The sequence below is a fragment of the Erpetoichthys calabaricus genome, chromosome 2 (genome assembly GCF_900747795.2).
Source record: "Erpetoichthys calabaricus chromosome 2, fErpCal1.3, whole genome shotgun sequence".
Lineage (NCBI taxonomy): Eukaryota > Metazoa > Chordata > Cladistia > Polypteriformes > Polypteridae > Erpetoichthys > Erpetoichthys calabaricus.
This window is the reverse complement of record NC_041395.2, coordinates 160,800,092-160,817,889: the sequence shown is the minus strand read 5'-3', so window position 1 is coordinate 160,817,889 and position 17,798 is coordinate 160,800,092. Positions and strand designations below refer to the sequence as shown.

At 37.6% G+C, this 17,798-nt stretch overlaps 1 protein-coding gene across 1 annotated transcript in view; it reads left to right on the top strand.

The window, feature by feature from the left end:
• ppp2r3a (protein phosphatase 2, regulatory subunit B'', alpha) overlaps nucleotides 1-17,798 on the top strand; it is a 195,071-nt gene that overhangs the window by 155,251 nt on the left and 22,022 nt on the right. The window contains exons 4-7 of the mRNA XM_051923037.1: nucleotides 5,757-6,026; nucleotides 11,137-11,240; nucleotides 12,976-13,078; nucleotides 16,151-16,225. Coding sequence (XP_051778997.1) covers nucleotides 5,757-6,026; nucleotides 11,137-11,240; nucleotides 12,976-13,078; nucleotides 16,151-16,225 — 552 coding nt within the window. The remainder of the gene's footprint in view (nucleotides 1-5,756; nucleotides 6,027-11,136; nucleotides 11,241-12,975; nucleotides 13,079-16,150; nucleotides 16,226-17,798) is intronic.

Below are 17,798 nucleotides of genomic sequence, written 5' to 3'. Positions count from 1 at the left end.
TTTCCCCCATCCCCTTCATGACGCAAGCAGCCTTCCTATGGGCGGCTGCAGCAGAGCTACTCCCGCGGAGAGCAAAAAGGAGTCCTTTCTGTAGTCGCGGAGCTTTGTGAAGTTTTTTTTACGGTGGCCGGAGTGCTAATTCTGCCACCAACCCCCATGATTTCCCTGCAAATTGGAGGACCGATTGCAGGGCCAGATGCAGTTTAACGTCATACCCAGGACACAAGTATTATATATAATAATAATAATACATTTTATTTATATTGCACTTTATATATGACCAGTAACAGTGCACTGCATGATAACGGGTAGTGAATGCACTTGACTGGAGCATTCATAGTTTTCATACTCTTTCTCTGTACATTTAGCATTCATTTACTCAAAGGTTGATGCGCTTGCTGATTCCTGAGCAGCTCTTCTTTTCTCCACCCTTCTTTCATTGGCATCTTTTCGCGATAAAACTTATTAAGTCAGTGTTTGTGTTGCAATTATTTAGTATGTTTTCTTTAATTTTTCACTTAAGCTGGCACTTAAGTCTTCAATCTGTCTCAAGAATGATTTAAGATATGAAGACGTAGGGGAAGTGATGGCAAAGGTGGTAGGAATGAGAACGGCGCCCATACGCATGCGCCCTGCGGGCCGCTGCTAAGAGTTGATTCTACAATAAATATAAAATAAAAATAAAAAGAGGAATAACCTTGGAGGTCAATCATCACCCCGAAAGCGGATAGTAGACCTCACGTAGTATATATGTACCAAATTTCAGGTCAATAGGTCAAATGGTTTGCGAGCTACAGGTGATTTAAAATCCTGGATAGACTAAGATTAAAACTGCCATATTACCAATTAAAACTATAAAATGACATTAAAAACTCAGAATCAATGTCTCCATGATGGGACAGTTAACTTTGTGAGCTGGAATGTTAAAGGCCTGAATCACGAATTAAAGAGAAAGAAAGTATGCTCTCACCTAACAGGCTTAAAAGCTAAAATAGTATTTTTACAGGAGACCCACTTACTAACCAAGGATCAGTTCAGACTACAAAAAGACTGGACTGGCCAAATGTTCCATTCTAGCTTTATAAAGAAAACTAGAGGGGTGGGAATTCTCATACATAGAACAGTTCCATTTGTAGCATCAGATGTAGTATCGGACCCTGAAGGGAGATATGTGATGGTCATGGGCAACTTATATAACAGTAAAATGATTTTGATAAATGTTTATGCACCCAATGTTGATGATAAGGAATTCATGCAAAATTTATTTGCATCCATTCCCAATGTGAACACTCATAAAATTTTAATGGCTGGGGACTTTAATTGTGTTTTAAATCCACTCTTAGATAGGACTCCTGTGACAGGGGGGACGACATCTAATACTGCAAAGATAATTACACAGTTTTTAAATGATCACAACTTATCAGACCCCTGGAGGTTTCTTAACCCAAACTCAAGAACATATTCATTCTACTCACCAGTGCATTATAGCTACTCAAGAATTGATTATTTTTTTATAGATAATAATTTCCTGCCTACAATTAAATCATGCAAATACGACACAATTGTTATCTCTGACCATGCCCCTCTAGTCTTGGAGCTAAAATCATTAAGCCCTTCACACTCACCTCGCAGATGGCGTCTTAACCCTCTTTTATTGGCAGACGAGAACTGCACAGAATTTATATCCAAACAAATCAGCTTCTTCCTAGAGACAAACACGTCCACAGAGGTTTCTGCAGGAACACTCTAGGAAACTCTAAAGGCCTTCTTAAGAGGACAGATTATTTCATATCTTTCCCACAGAAATAAATTAGAAACCAAGAAAGTGTCAGAGCTAAGAAGTGAAATTACTAGAATAGATGAAGAACAAGCCAGGCGTCCAAATGAAGTTCTCCACAGGAAAAGGCAGGCCCTGCATACAGAACTTAACATCTTAGCAACTAAAGAAACTGAACAACTTATTTATAAGTCTCTAGACAGCATTACTATGAACACGGAGAAAAAGCTAATAAGCTTTTAGCTCAACAAATTCACAAACAAGAAGTTCACAATGCAATACCAGTAATCACCAACAAGAATGGAGAAGAAATCATTGACCATAATAAAATAATGCACACATTTCGTCCTGGGTCTGTATATATTTTTCTGCAGGTGCTTAGGTTTTTCTTTCACTACCCAAAGCCATAACTGAATAATCTAAAGCACATTTGTGTGCACATGAGCTTATCAGAGCTGGCTGCTCTCTTACTGCCTGCTGTATGGGAAATGCAGTTATTCAGAATAATTTGTCCTGTTCTCTTTATAAAGGCACTCCCAGATCTATATACTCCTGTTCTGACTTACTTATGTATGTATGCATTCAGTATATGTATGCATATGTGTATGTTTGTTATCATTGCTTTGGACTGATAATAGCAGGGTGCTCAGGTGCTAACAACATTAAGAGTATTGCCTTAGCCTGGCCATAAGTATCAAAAGGTGACAGTGGAAATTGATCAAGCTCTAGGAATTCTAAAAGTGGTACTTGTAATATTAAACCTTTCGTCCAGTTGGGTGTACTGTATAATGAAATCTCAAAAGTATTCAATGTATTCTTAAGAAATCCCATATACGTTAAAGTTACCCTGGGTTCTGTACTGTTTAAAATGTATCAAACGAGAACCCATTGTATTTTTGCAGCCTCCAAAACAGTAACTAAGCTAAACACAGCAGTAGCGTTTTACAAAAGAGTACATTCCCTGAGGCAGCCAGGACTCAATAGAATTCAATGACATTGTCCTCCAATCAGTATTGGGGATCTCCAGCAGTTGGTTTCTAACACAACCTGCTGTGTCCTGAAAGGAAGCAGCCAGAGGCTTTTTTTTTTACTTATATAAGATTTTATTTATTGAAAGAAGCTACTGGCATTCTGCATCTTTGTTTCCATTCATATTTTTTAAAAGATTGAAGTTTTCTCATGGCTTCTTTCTCATGTGAAAATGGAAACTACATGGCTGTATTAACAGAAACAGCTGCTTTAGCAGAAACTGTGTTAGCAGAAGCACTTGACTATGTAATGAGAAGCTATGTATTGCACTGCTTAGCCTCTCTTAAAGAGGTCATGCTTGTGGATACTTAACAAATAGTGTCATCAAGACTTCTTTGTTACTGTTTGTCTCAACCTGTTGTAACTTCAGTAGCAAATAGTTTTACATTGAGCAACAAGATAACTATAGGACAATGCTGGTCTTCAGTGTGCTTCGTTGAGATGCATTTGATCAATCCAAATGATTATTCTTTACCAGAATTCAACCAGAATATGCATTGTCTTTCTTTTTTGTTGCTTTCAAGGACAATGGTTATATATTGTAATGATCAGTAATGCTAATTGAATGAATTACATGTGCTTAACCATAATATTTTATGTTTTTCTTTCTTACAAATATAATAGCAAATACATTTCAAGTGTGAGAATGAATGTTCATTCAGTGTGTTTAGCATTATTTTGATAAAAAAATATAACTGTGGTTGAAGAAATACATTTTTATTAAGAAAATGAGAGAAGAACTTGAGACATTACACAAAATAGTCTAAACACAATGATTTCCTCCATTGTGCCTCTTGTGTGACAAGCATTGTCTTAGAACAATGTTTTAAAGTGGAGCTCACTGTGTCTGGTTTCTGCCAACCTTCTCATTGGCAGGAAGTTGCAGCTTCCCATGTTGGCATTAAACTGGCTAGGCTTTGCCCTGATATTGTGGAGGTGAGATATTTTATTTCACTTTGCTGAGCAATCTCTCAGTAAACTCTTGTGAAGAGTAAGGCACCCTGCTGTCACTTGGCCGGCATATCTGAAATGTGCGAGGTGCCAGGTAATAAAACTAGTCACCACTCTGTATAAGGGAGGAACTACATAACAAATTAGAGATATTTCTTAATTGAATGTGCCCAAGGAAGTGGCAAATTAATGTTTAGAGTGCTACAGATCTCCCTTTGTTTAGGGGTTTTGAACTAAGAGATGAGAAAAATAAAAAAAACTAAGCTTGTGTACTGAAAGATTATTTTAAGAAATGCATACACAGTACTTGCTTCTACAGATTTCATGTACGTTTTTTTGCAAAGATCTGTTCAGCATTATTGTCAAGATCACATAGTGAGGTAACCATAGCTTTTGTTTACCAGTTTCTGATTTCAGGAAAACTTGGACAATTGTCTCACACTTTCATATAAACCGTTCTTCTTTTCTTCATTCTGCCCTAGCAGACTGGCGGATAACATTGAGATAGTCACGCTTGTCATTAATTAAAACACATATATAGCTGGGGTTATGGTTGCTGTTTTGAAATCTCACTTGGTAATGGGGGAAAGAACTGTATTATAAATCACTTACTGTATTTCATTGTAGCATAATCACAAAGCTTAAGATTAAATACTTCTTTAAGAGGCTAAAGGAAGCAGTATATTTTGTGTAAGAAAACAACTCTGTAAACTTCTTTTTTTGGGGATATTAAAGTAAGATAGGAATAAACAAAGAGAAAGAAGTTCTCCTCTGGGAAAAGAGATGTACTGTAGAAGTGGTATAGATGTAAAGGATTAAGATCTGAAATATTATGACTTGGTTGATCAAAAAGGAATGAGTAACACCAATCTGAAAGTGTACCTGTAAATGATAAAAGATCAATCGTGGCGTTTTCAACCTGGTTTCTTTAAAGTTGATGTAAAGGTTTAGCAGTACAAGGGAGTGAGCTGTAGTATTATGCGGCACAGATTTAGATCTTCATCCATAACAGAGACTCCTCAAAAGGTGATAGTATTGTTGTAATTTAACAAGACTGTTAAGTTTGCTTTGTTCGTTAAATTCTCACCTTACAGTCCATGCAAGACAATAACAATGGCAAGAACAGAAAGACAAAATGGCAAAACAAAGTGAATACCACAGATCTAAGCTGTTTGATGGCTTTAAGGCTAAGAAGACAGCCAAGCAAGGATAAGCATTTGTTGTGACAGTACAACAAATAATTAAAACAAGTTGGTGCTTCCCTTCTGTGAGATTCTTTTACTAAGTGTCTTTGACCCTTGGCGGGAATGATGTAATCAGAAATGTCAGTGTGGGTTTGATCTGGAAAAATAAAATGCTGAACTGCACTAGAAGTTTTCCATAATAACTATGATGTTCTTGCAGAAACAATCAAACTTTGTTTTATCTGTTTCACTAACATAGTAAAGTACATTCCAGTACATGCAAAAAACAAATTGCAAATAATGTTCAAGTTTATGTCCTTTCTGGATATAGTTATCTTAAAGGGTCACATATGATGTCTGATGCTGGAAGCATATGGTAGCAAGATTTGCATGCAGAAGCTTCTTTTATAAAAAAAAATGTAACCTATTGAAGATGATACACCTATATCACAAAGGTTCTTGTATTCAGCACTACATATAGATGTATTGAAATCTCTTCATTTTTAACACTGTCCTTGTACTTACTAAAATTCAAATCTTATCTCTGATACATTTAGTCAGAGATATCATAAGACTTATTTCTCCAGTCTTCATAAAATCTAAAATTGTGCTTTTCACACAAAGGAAGGATAAGTATTTTTGCAAAAGGTTTTGTATTTTGTTTAACAGAAAGCTAATTAATTCATCTTGCTTTATTTTCTTATATTAATTTTTAAATGAGAAAATGAATGCAGTGTTGAATATGTGTTACATAAGAAGTAAATGCATTAGCAGCTCAAAAATGTTTTTGTTGCATTTTATCTGTTTGTCTGCAGGTCCAGAGTAGGCAAGAAAAGAAACCCGGGACCCCTCCTCCAGTTCCTGCAAGCTCCGTCCTTAATCCACACCCTGCTACACCACCTCCAACTGTTCATAAACCAGTTGTCACAATCCCAGCCTCCATCAACATTCCACGCTTTTATTTTCCAAAAGGACTTCCAAACACTAATGCCAACCTTGATGAGACCATTGCCAAAATAGAAACCACGTTTGCTGAATTTGAGGAAGAAAAGGCTGATATTTATGAAATGGGAAAAATCGCCAAGGTATGATGAGTAAATGTCACTTTTTCAGTATGTATGACTAGCAAATTAATTACAAGAATCTAGTATTTTTCAACACAATTAATGCATATACATTTTGCTGATTCACTAAATGGGTTAGGGGTGATACAGTGGCTCAGTGAGGTGTGCTGCTGTTGTACGGATCTAGCACCCTTGATTCCCACACCTGGATGTTGTCCATGTACAGTCACATTCAGGGTGTCTATGCAAGTCTTCCTCTGGGTGCTGTGGTTTTATACCTCAAAGATGTGTGTCAGGGCAATCAGTGATTCAGAATTGGGTCCTGTGTAAGAGTTATTGGGCCCTACACTGGACTGGTATCCTCTCCAGGGCTTTTTACTGCCTTGAGTCAGGTGCTGCCGAGATACTCTGTGGCTTCCTAACACTTAGAATTGAATTAAATGGGCTTGAGAACATTACTTTACTAAATATATGTAACTGAATACCTAGTTTATGTTGATGTCACCTACTGTCCAAAAGCATTGTATCAATTATAACCAACAAGCCTAGTGAGTAAGTATGGGTATGTGCTTTATTTGACTCCACATTGGGCTGGAATCCTCTACAGGTTGAGTTCTAATGCTATCTAGGTATGGTGTAGTTCCCCTCACCCAGTACTAGGTAAAGCAGGTTCACAAATGAATAAGTGCAAAATTCATAGCATAAACATTAGTCAGACATACAATACATGTAAACATTATTTGCCTATTCAATTGGCTCTTTAAAGCCAGAAAGCCCTGTTGACTAGTGTTTGGGCTCATGAGGTTACTAGTGCCACAGGAGATGTGTTAAAAGAAAAATCCAAAATCAAGATTTCTGCGCAGAGCAACTGTAAGTTCGTGGTGGCTTAAATGTAAGTAGAAAAAAGAGGCCAGTCAAATGTCAGTTGGCTACTAGTATTGTTTTGTCCACTAGTAGGACATACTGGTCAGGGCAGAGTGGTGGCTCTGAGGCTAAGGATCTGCGCTGGTATCCAGAAGGTTGCCGGTTCGAATCCCCGTCACTGCCAAAAGAGATTCTTCTCTGCTGGGCCCTTGAGCAAGGCCCTTAACCTTCAATTGCTCCAGGGGTGCTGTACAATGGCTGACCCTGCGCTCTGACCCCAAGGGGTATGCGAAAACTAACAAATTCCTAATCCAAGAAATTGTATAAGGTGAAATAAAGAACAAAAAAAAAACTCATAGTTAATCCCAGTCAATTAATGAAGAGATCCAAGCTGCACATTCTTAACATGCTGAAATGGAAAATAGGTTTTTCAGGAAAAAAATACAAACCTTGTGATGGCAACATCTTGTCTCTTACCTAACACTAGTGCATTTCTTGATAACACCCTTTTTGAGTTTGCTAAAGTTGTTTGTTAATACTGCAATAGATAATACAAACAAAGAGTGAAATCCTTAATGCTAAGCCTTTGTTGATAAAGATGTAGACCTCTCTGCAGTATTGTAAAAGCATCTTAAGGAATATAAGATGGCATTTTCAGAGGTGCAGAACTGCAAACATTATATATTACTGTGCTATTACTGGAGTGTTTACAACATAATGTGAGATATGTTTATCTAATTTACAAGAGTTTTATCATTATCTTGTTCAGTTCTACACAACAGAAAAAATGTGGTCTGTTTGGCACATGAAAAGGCAATAAGTAAATCTTTTGGCAGTGATAAATTTGCCAAATCACTTCATTTGAGGTGAGTGGTTTTGATTAAAAAACACTTCGAAGCAGTCAAAGGATTAGTTGCTTTAATATAACAGAATTCAGATGGAACTGTTACAGTTTTACTAGTTAAAACTAACAAAATCATATACAAGTACAAAATATTAAAGAAATGATTATCTGAAGTCATTATAAAAGGTTGCATACACCTTTTCAGATGGTTGTCTTGTTTTTTTGTACTCAGTTCAGCTGGATTATATTTATATCTTAAGCATGGTCTAAATTTGATTTCCTTAATTTACCAATTTTTTATTTTAAATTCCCATTCTAGAATTACTAAAACACAGTGACTTACACTTTATTAGGGACACATCCATTTTACTTTCTGTAGAACTTTATTTGGTAATATTAATAATCAAGCCTATTTTTTGGTAGTTGTTTTTCCACTAATTATAAAGCAAATGAAAATATATTGGAATTGAAGATCACAGAGCCAGTTTTTTTCAGAGGCAGTCAATTGACATTTGCTAGGTCTTTAATTTGTTTCTTTTGCTCCTCGCATAAGTGCTTACAAGGCAGGTTAAAGTCAAGCCCAGCCTGTAATTTGAAATGCCTGCAATGGCAATGCAATGCAAAGCCAACAATATTTTAAAATGACACACTGCAATCTACATTATTAATTACATTTAATGTTATGTGCTCTTTGCAAAAAAGATTACATAAGAACCAATTCATGTAGTAGATTTTAGCTTAGGCTGAAGAGTTGCCAGATTACTGAGATTGGGAATAATGTGGTAAACTCTTCCTCATTTTCTGTATTGGATGAAGTTAACGCTCTCTGCGTCAGCTTTAATCATGAAAACAAAGTCTGTCTGGTTTACTGTATGTGGCTACAAAACTGTTCTTTCATATTTTTAATGAGTTCACATTCACCATAACACACTTCCAAGTGAAATTTCAGGACAATTTTTAAAACCTGCAGTGAACAATTACCATTGCAGTGAAAAAATAATTTTCCCTTCCTGATTTTCTCTATTATTGCAGGTCTTCAGCCAAAATCTGGTATTAGATAAAAGGGCATCTGAGTGAATAAGTAATTCATTTATTAATTGATTACATTTATTTAATAAACAAAGTTATCAAGCACAAACCTTTGCTATGTGAAGATGCCCCTTTACACTTAATAAGGAAGTGTAAGAGAAATATGAAAAAATAATCCCTTTGTCAGAGAAAAGAAAAGTGAAGTGTCTCAACAGCATTCACTTTCTTTGTGATTAAATGTTTTGAGGACAGATGCTGAGGAGGAGTGTGGGAGGAAAATTGGAGCCTTTGGAGGAAAATTTGGGGAGTGTTTAAACACCACAGGGACAACAACCAGGTGTCAGATTTGAACCAAGGACGCGTGAGGTAGCAACACTAACTGATGCATAACTATACAGCACTTTAAATATGTGTTTTTTGCCAGGTGTAGTAGTAAAGGAGCTATAAATAAACCTAAGATTTTAGTTTTAGGTTTTATTTTAGACTTTATTTTAGATTTTATTTTATGAGCCTTTTTAGATTACTCAAACCCAGCTTCTTGTTCAGACAGTTTTATCCCATTTATGTATCACTGGCTGGAGCACTTGAGTATAGTACTTTATTATTCCCTTATTCATCCTTAGTATTTTTTAGAAAACCAATGTTAGTGCTGTAACTGTTGGTCATTAGAGTTAGCTATAAAGAATAAAAAATAACTGTATCAAGATTAAGAAATCTACAGGTTAGGCCAATCATAACCACTTTGTATCACTCACACGCACAGATCTTATCAGTAAACATTTAAGTATTGTTCTTCATTGTTGACTGTTTCTAGCCAGAAGTTTTCTGAGGTTGAGTAATTATTAGGAGGTATGTTCAAAAAGTTTACGCACTTTTTTTAACTCTATTTATTAAAAATTTCAAAAAAAAATTTAATTACCTTTCTACATAGTCACCTTCATTTGCAAGGCAATTTTCCCAGCGTTGTACCAACTTTTTAATGCCCAATTACTACTCCTCCTGCCTTCACTGTCCATCCATCCATCCTCTTCCGCTCATCTGAGGTCGGATCGTGGGGACAGCAGCTTGAGCAGAGATGCCCAGACTTCCCTCTCCCCGGCCACTTCTTCTAGCTCTTCCGGGAGAATCCCGAGGTGTTCCCAGGCCTGCCAGGAGACATAGTCCCTCCAGCGTGTCCTGGGTCTTCCCCGGGGCATCCTCCCAGTTGGACGTGCCCGGAACACCTCACCAGGGAGGCGTCCAGGAGGCATCCTGATCAGATGCCCAAGCCACCTCATCTGACTCCTCTCGATGCGGAGGAGCAGCAGCTCAACTCTGAGCCCCTCCCGGATGACTGAGCTTCTCACCCTATCTTTAAGGGAGAGCCCAGACACCCTGCGGAGGAAACTCATTTCAGCCACTTGCATTCGCGATCTCGTTCTTTCGGTCTCTACCCATAGCTCGTGACCATAAGTGAGGGTAGGAACATAGATTGACTGGTAAATTGAGAGCTTTGCCTTACGGCTCAACTCCTTTTTCACCGCGACAGACCGATGCAGAGCCCGCATCACTGTGGACGCCGCACCGATCCGCCTGTCAGTCTCACACTCCATTCTTCCCTCACTCGTGAACAAGACCCCGAGATACTTGAACTCCTCCACTTGGGGTAGGATCTCGCTCCCAACCCTGAGAGGGCACTCCACCCTTTTCCGGCTGAGGACCATTGGCTCGGATTTGGAGCTGCTGATTCCCATCCCAGCCACTTCACACTCAGCTGCGAACCGATCCAGAGCTAGCTGAAGATCACGGCCTGATGAAGCAAACAGGACAACATCATCTGCAAAAAGCAGTGACCCAATCCTGAGTCCACCAAACCGGACCCCCTCAACACCCTGGCTGCGCCTAGAAATTCTGTCCGTAAAAGTTATGAACAGAATCAGTGACAAGGGGCAGCCCTGGCGGAGTCCAACTCTCACTGGAAAAGGGTTCTACTTACTGCTGGCAATGTGGACCAAGCTCTAACATCGGTTGTACAGGGACCGAACAGCCCTTATCAGGAGGTCCGGTACTAAAAGTACAGAAACTTTTTGAACGTCTCTTGTAATATGCCCAATGTAGGCATACACAGTACATATACAATATTGTGTATTTATATAAGCATTACTTAAAACAAATGTCTTCTACTACTATATGATGCAAACAAAATGAACTCTCTCTCTCTCTAGCTTTTCCTTTACCCTGGTTAAATCCAGGCCTACCAGAGATCTGTTAATGTTCCTCTCCTGCTCACTTTTCACAATGCAAAGAATGGTGTTGTTGAAAAAGATCAAAAAGTAGGCACTCAGTAAACCAGCCTGTTCTGTGAATTTAAGGTCAGTTCTTTATCTTAGTGTCTTCTTTCTGCTGACGTTTCAGGTATGTGGCTGTCCTTTGTATTGGAAGGCTCCAATGTTTAATGCTGCTGGAGGCGAAAGGACCGGATTTGTCTCTGTTCATGCATTCATAGCCATGTGGAGAAAGTAAGCATCTCTTCTATTCTTACAACAATTTCCATGGTTATTTGCCGTTTTTAAATATGGAGGCAGTAGTTAGGATGTATGAATGTATTTGGTGATCTCTATCAGCCCAGCATTCTGTCCCTCGTTGTTAAATGTTTATTTATTTATTTTAGGACTTCACAGTTTTCTTTTTTTTTGCAACTGTTTTTTATTTTGCCTTTACAGTAATCCCTCACTTATCGCGGGAGATAGGTTCCAAGGCCGACCACGATAACTGAATTTCCGCGAAGTAGGGACACCATATTTATTTAATTATTTAACGTGTATTTGGACGTTTTTAAACCCTCCCTGTATTGTTTACAACCCACCCTTTACTCTATTAATAACAGGGACAACTGCTAAGCAATATGAAATCGGTAGATAAGTTTACACTTACTGTATAGCGAAGTACACGTGATATATGACGTGATGATGGTGATGAATATGCTGCGCAGTAAAAATGATGACGATGAAGATGATAATCCCCTGAATGCAGTAGCAAGAGCACGTTAATGCTGAATGAGTGAGATGAGACTTCCTGGTTAATGCAGCACTCCGTCGCTGAGCCAATCAGCAGCACACAGGAACTTAACTGCGTGCTCTGATTGGGTAGCTTCTCAGCCATCCGCCAATAGCATCTCTTGTATGAAATCAACTGGGCAAACCAACTGAGGAAGCAAATACCAGAAAGTAAAAAGACCCATTGTCCGCAGAAACCCGCGAAGCAGCGAAAAATCCGCGTTATATATTTAGATATGCTTACATATAAAATCCGCGAAGTCGTGAATCTGCGAAAAATTAACCTCGAAGTAGCGAGGGATTACTGTATTTCTTGTTACATACATGACATTTTGACTCAGTTCTGCAATATATGTTAGTGAATAAAGCATAACAAAAAATGTTTTTTTTAAATAGCAGATCTGAGTCAATTACAAGATATTGCTGTACAGTAAAAAATATGGAAAAAGTCTAACTGATGATACCTGTTTCACACAATAACCTTCTCAGCTGATTGCTGTTTTGGATCTTATTAGTCGTATTCTAATTTATCCATACTGTGTGCCTCCATGTTTTCCACAATCCATTCCATTTGACAGATGGGCATATATACAAATAAGTGATGAGTAGAGTACTGTAGTATTGAAATCAAACTGAACTAAACAATAAATAAATACAAAAACTTCATACATAACATGCCTGCTGAGCAAGCTGTATTATGTCCCACAGTATGTTTGTACGTATATATCAGTGTAAAGACATTCCAGTCCATCCCAGCCTTTATCATCTACAAGTTTATATTTTTAAGTTTATATTATTGAAAAAGGACAGCTTACATAATAGTTGTTCCTCTGCTGCATTTTAATAATAGACCTCTAAGTCTCAGAGGCACTTTGACATGCCAGAAGTCCACCACTAGATATTTGGTCTTGCTGATGTTGAGTTGCAGGTGGTTCTCCCTGCACCACAAGACAAAGTCCTCCACAACCTTCCAGTATTCCGACTTATCTCCATTATTAATACAGCCTTTGATTTAGGAGTGATCTGAAAATTTCTGTAGGTGGCAAGCTTTGGTTTTGTGATATTCTCTAAGTTGATGTTATAGTCACATAATGGGTCTAGTTATGATTTATTTAATTGCCAAAAACAAAAAAGATAATGATAAATAAAGAAGTTAGATGTCAGTATTTGTCTTTTAACAGTGGGTATATTTTTACAGGTTGTTACACAGCTGCTATGATGATGCATCAAAGTTTGTTTACTTGTTGGCCAAACCAGGCTGCGACTACCTAGAACAAGAAGACTTCATCCCATTACTACAGGTATCATTATTGCTTATGGGAAATTATAAAAATAGAGAGATTGTGACTTTTTTATTCAAGTTTGTGCTTTTGCAGTATGTTTATTTTAGGGAGACTTAAAGATATGATGAAAACTAAAGGAGTTCATGCATCCTGCTAGGTTTTAACAGTATAGGATGGTGATGCCTCTGCAGTGGGATGAGGAGTTATTTTGTGGGGCACATTGTGTTTCTTGACACACGCAGAGCAACTCTTGAATGTCTACAACTTATCTGAAAATCACTGCTGATCAGAGGTGTCACTTGTTGGCAGTAATTTACTCTTGGGCTTTTATTGCAGGATGTTGATTTACACTAAAAAGTTAGGAAGGTAATCAATGTAAATTACCAGCCTTCCCAGTCTAATCAAGCATCTATATGATGATTTAGAATGAGTTATTAAGAGTTAAAATCCAACATCAGCTGAATTACATCAACTATGGGACACATATAGGTAGATATGAGCCAATTTCACCCTGCCACATTTTTACCACCTTCTTAAGTCAATTACCCAATAAGTTCAAGCTGTTTTGAGGGTAAATAGTGAACCTACTAATTCTTAGGTAAGTGTACATAATATAATGGTCTCTCTGGGGCACAGTGGTTAACATAGATAAATCTTTTGATTTCGTGAACTGGCTTTCTTGTCACAGGTGATGGAGAGAAAGGGATTCAGTACAGGATTTGTAAACTTAACCAGAACAATATACTCATCCTTCTTAGCAGTTGTCTTCAGAAATTCTTCAATCTCTTACCCTTCTGCTAATATAAGGGCCAGACAAGGATGTCTACTGTCTGCTTTCTATTTTAATGCATTTCTTGAAATGTTCGAGATTGCAATCCATAACCCTAAGCTGTTGACAACTATATCTTAATTCACTTTTCATATATTTCAATCCATGCTGATGTTGTTCTCTTTTACTTTAGTAACATTGATTAAGATATCTCTGTTATTTTAGGCCTGTTTAAAACTTATGGGAACCTCTCTTACCACTTAACAATTCATATCAGCAGCTTTCTTTACCTCCTTTAATCCCATCTACTAACAGCTTTAGATATCTTGGGGTGATGAATTAGTGTAATTGCCTCCTCTAATTATTGATACAAAATTAATGAAGTCAATGTTTCTGTCCACGTCAGGGGCAATATACCTTTATTCTTTAATTTCCCCTGGCCATTATTAAAATTAATTTAGCTTCCCACTTTAACTTTATGAGCTCCATGATTCTACTCCTTTCCCCTTACAAGTAACTGGTCACCAGTTATATCTCTTCTTTCCAAACTCTTGGGAATTCTTAAACATGCAACCCCAATTCAAACAATGTTTGAAGGGCTGTCTCTATCTGACATGGAAAACTACATCCTGTCTGGTCCTGCTATCGCTTCTGTATCTGTCTCTAACGTGGTTACATATTAAATCCTCCATCATTTCCCTTCATGTTCTAGCAGGGATTATCTTTACTCCATTGAAGCCTAATACCTGTAAGTGTTTCTTATTTCTGTTTGCTCCTGTGCCTTCAGAATTTGGCATCATGTGCAGAGACCTATTTGTGTAGCTGTGAAATTTCATAATTGATCTACCTGCTTTTCATAATAATGCCCTTAAAATCAGTGGCCGACCATGCGTTCATCTTCTTTGGCAGAGTGCCTGAATTAGTACACTTGGTGACTTCATTTAATGATGCTGAATTCCTTTTCTTCCAGTTTTGTTTTTCATTCCTCATTCTTCTTTTTTTTTCTTCTTTTTTTTTACAAATTTAGTCAATGTTAAGAACTTGTGGTATTTATCTTTCCTCAGCTTTACCTACTCATTCTCTTGACTAAATTTCTCATTCTTGCTTCCCTTCTAAACTTCAGGTCTGAGGCTGTATAAAGTTTTGGTAGTTCTACCCATAACTTAAGTTTGGTTCAGAGACCTCTCTTCTTCTTCCTCTCTTTCTACCTGGTAGACCATATTTCATAATGAAAAGTTCAGTTTTCTAAATCATAATGATCAAGAAACCCAAGTTAAATTCTTCAGTTACTGTTACATGTGTTCTGTACCATTCTGTTTAATTTCCTTTATTTGAAAATGTTCAGTAAACAATTGAATAATGAAGGTAGGTGAAATTCAAGGGGTGCAGGATCATCTAATTAACCCTTCAGACCTCCTGAAAGCTTCAAAATCAAAATTGTAGGGAATCCCAGAAAATTAATTTTAAAAACATGCTGTAGTATTCCATGTCCATTACTGGGTTTGCAAGAAAATAGGCCAGAATCTAAATTCAGAAGATCATTTTTATGGGCTTCCTTTCGTTTCAGTCACTTTACTCTTTGCTTCTGCTGAACTACCTAGAGTTGAAGCAGTGATCTGTGGCAGTTTGATGTTAATGATGTTTTATTTAGCCAAACTGTTCAGAAAAGAAAACATAGTTCTTTTCTCATGATTTTGGGTTTGCTTTTATACATTTCAAACAGAACAATGAAAATGTCCCAAATTATGAAATTTCAGCTGAAAAGATTCACTACTGCTGAAGTGAACATCTGCATGATTATGGTGAATAAGTTAACAGATTCTGCTCTCCCACACAGAAGTGCATGTATTTCATGAAAGTTGTGTTCTGAACAATGCTGGTCAGAAGTATGTACCGTAATTTTTTCTTGCAACTTACATAACGTTTACGATGCAGTTACTCTATGTAAGATATTTATATTCTAATTAATTGCAGTGTATAGCTAATTACATATTATATGGTACTAGCATAAGATTTCAGTGTGTTTCCTATAGTGGAGCAATGATTGGACCCTGGAATACCGCTGGGTATTTTGCATACTGGTTGTTTGGCACCATGACATTCCATTATCACTTTAACTCATGCACCTAATATATTCAGCCCTCCAACGTATTAGATGATTTTATATATATTTCCACAAGCAATTGATTGTTTAACCTGCATAGTACCCAACAGTCTTACTTAAGGCATATACTGAGAATGATTTACTCTTCTTACATTGTGCAGTATATATAAAAATCACGAAAGAAGTATCTAAAGAATTACTGTTTTCATCCTTTTAGGATATTGTGGACACTCATCCTGGCTTAACATTTTTGAAGGATGCACCTGAATTCCATTCTCGATACATAACCACGGTAAGGAATGTTTCCACCCCTGACACAGTGGTATTTTTTACTTAAGTATTTAATATTATAATGGGTCATACTGATAATTGTATTAATTTTGTTTCTAACTATATGGATCATTAGTGTATTTAAATACTAGGTTGTAGTAATAGCTTTGCAGGCCCTCCTAGACCCATGGGCATCAAGAGTCTATCCCCTAAGGACCTCTAGGAGCCCTTTTAATTTTGTTTGCCAGATTATATTAGTTCAGCCTTTCCATGTTATTGTAAAACAGGGCACTTTAAACTGTTTTTCAGTGGTTCAGTATAGCCATGGTGTTGGTACATCAGTAGTAGGCGTGTCAATCAAAGAGTGGGTGTGGTCAAAGGCATTAGGTTGTGATACATAAATGGCCTTTTCCTTGTAATAGGAGGCCTGGGGTTATGCTGCATTTGACATTTTTTAAATTGCTGTTAAAGTCAGATGCTATCATTTATGTCTTTTTTGCTATTTTTAATTATAGTAATTTTAACTTTTTGCTTATATATTTTGCACTTTTCATTTATTTATGTTTTTGTATTTCTATTTGATTTGGGGGACAGTTTGTGACTGCATGTGAAGTGGCAGGAATGAGGATATTCAATTCAGAGGCCATGCTTGTCAGTAGGAAAAGGGTAGACTGTCCTCTCCAAGTAGGAGATGAGTTAGTGCCTCAAATGGAGGAGTTTAAGTCTCTCACGGTCTTATTCACAGGTGAGGGGGAAAAGGGATGGTGAGATCAGACAGACAGATTGGGGCAGTGAGTACAGTTAAGCAGTTGTTGTACTGATCTATATTGGTGAAGATGGAGCTAAATCAGAAGGCAAAGCTCTCAATTGACCAATCGGCCTACGTCCCTTCCCTCACCTATGGTCATGAGTTTTCGGTAATGACTGCAAGGATGAGAGCACAGATACAACTGGCTCAAACGGGTTTTCTCTGCAGGGTGGCTGGGTTCTCCCTTAGGAATAGGGTGAGTAGTGCAAGTATACAGGAGAGGTTAGGAGTAGAGCTGCTGACCCACCACATTAAGAGCCCCATTTCGGGAATCTGATACAGATGCCTCCCTGTGGATGTTTTACGAGCATCACCAGCAGGGAAAAGAGCCCGGGGAAGACCCAGCACTGCACCCACTGGGAGGATAATACCTTCCAGATGGCCTGGGAACGCCTTGAGATCCAACAGTATGAGTTGGCAAGTATGGCTGGAGAAGGGGATGTATGGGACAGATAAGTAGTGGAAAATGAATGAATGAATGAACTTCTGTTTTAACTTACCAAATTTTTAGTAGCACTCATTGCATAGGTAATAACTTCTGCTCATGTGGATCATGTGAACAAAGCAAGCCCTTGTAGACTCAACTGTATGAATGTGTCTATGCAAATGTTTAGAGCCTGTTAGAAAATAACACATTTCTTTTGTATCATCACTGCTAATGCACTTGAATATCTGGTTTGTTTAAGTTGCCAGCTATGTCATGATAAATAAAATAAATAAATAATGTGGAGTACATTATTTGTGTAAATGACAAAACGTGCATATGGACTTAAGGAGGTTTTGCTGA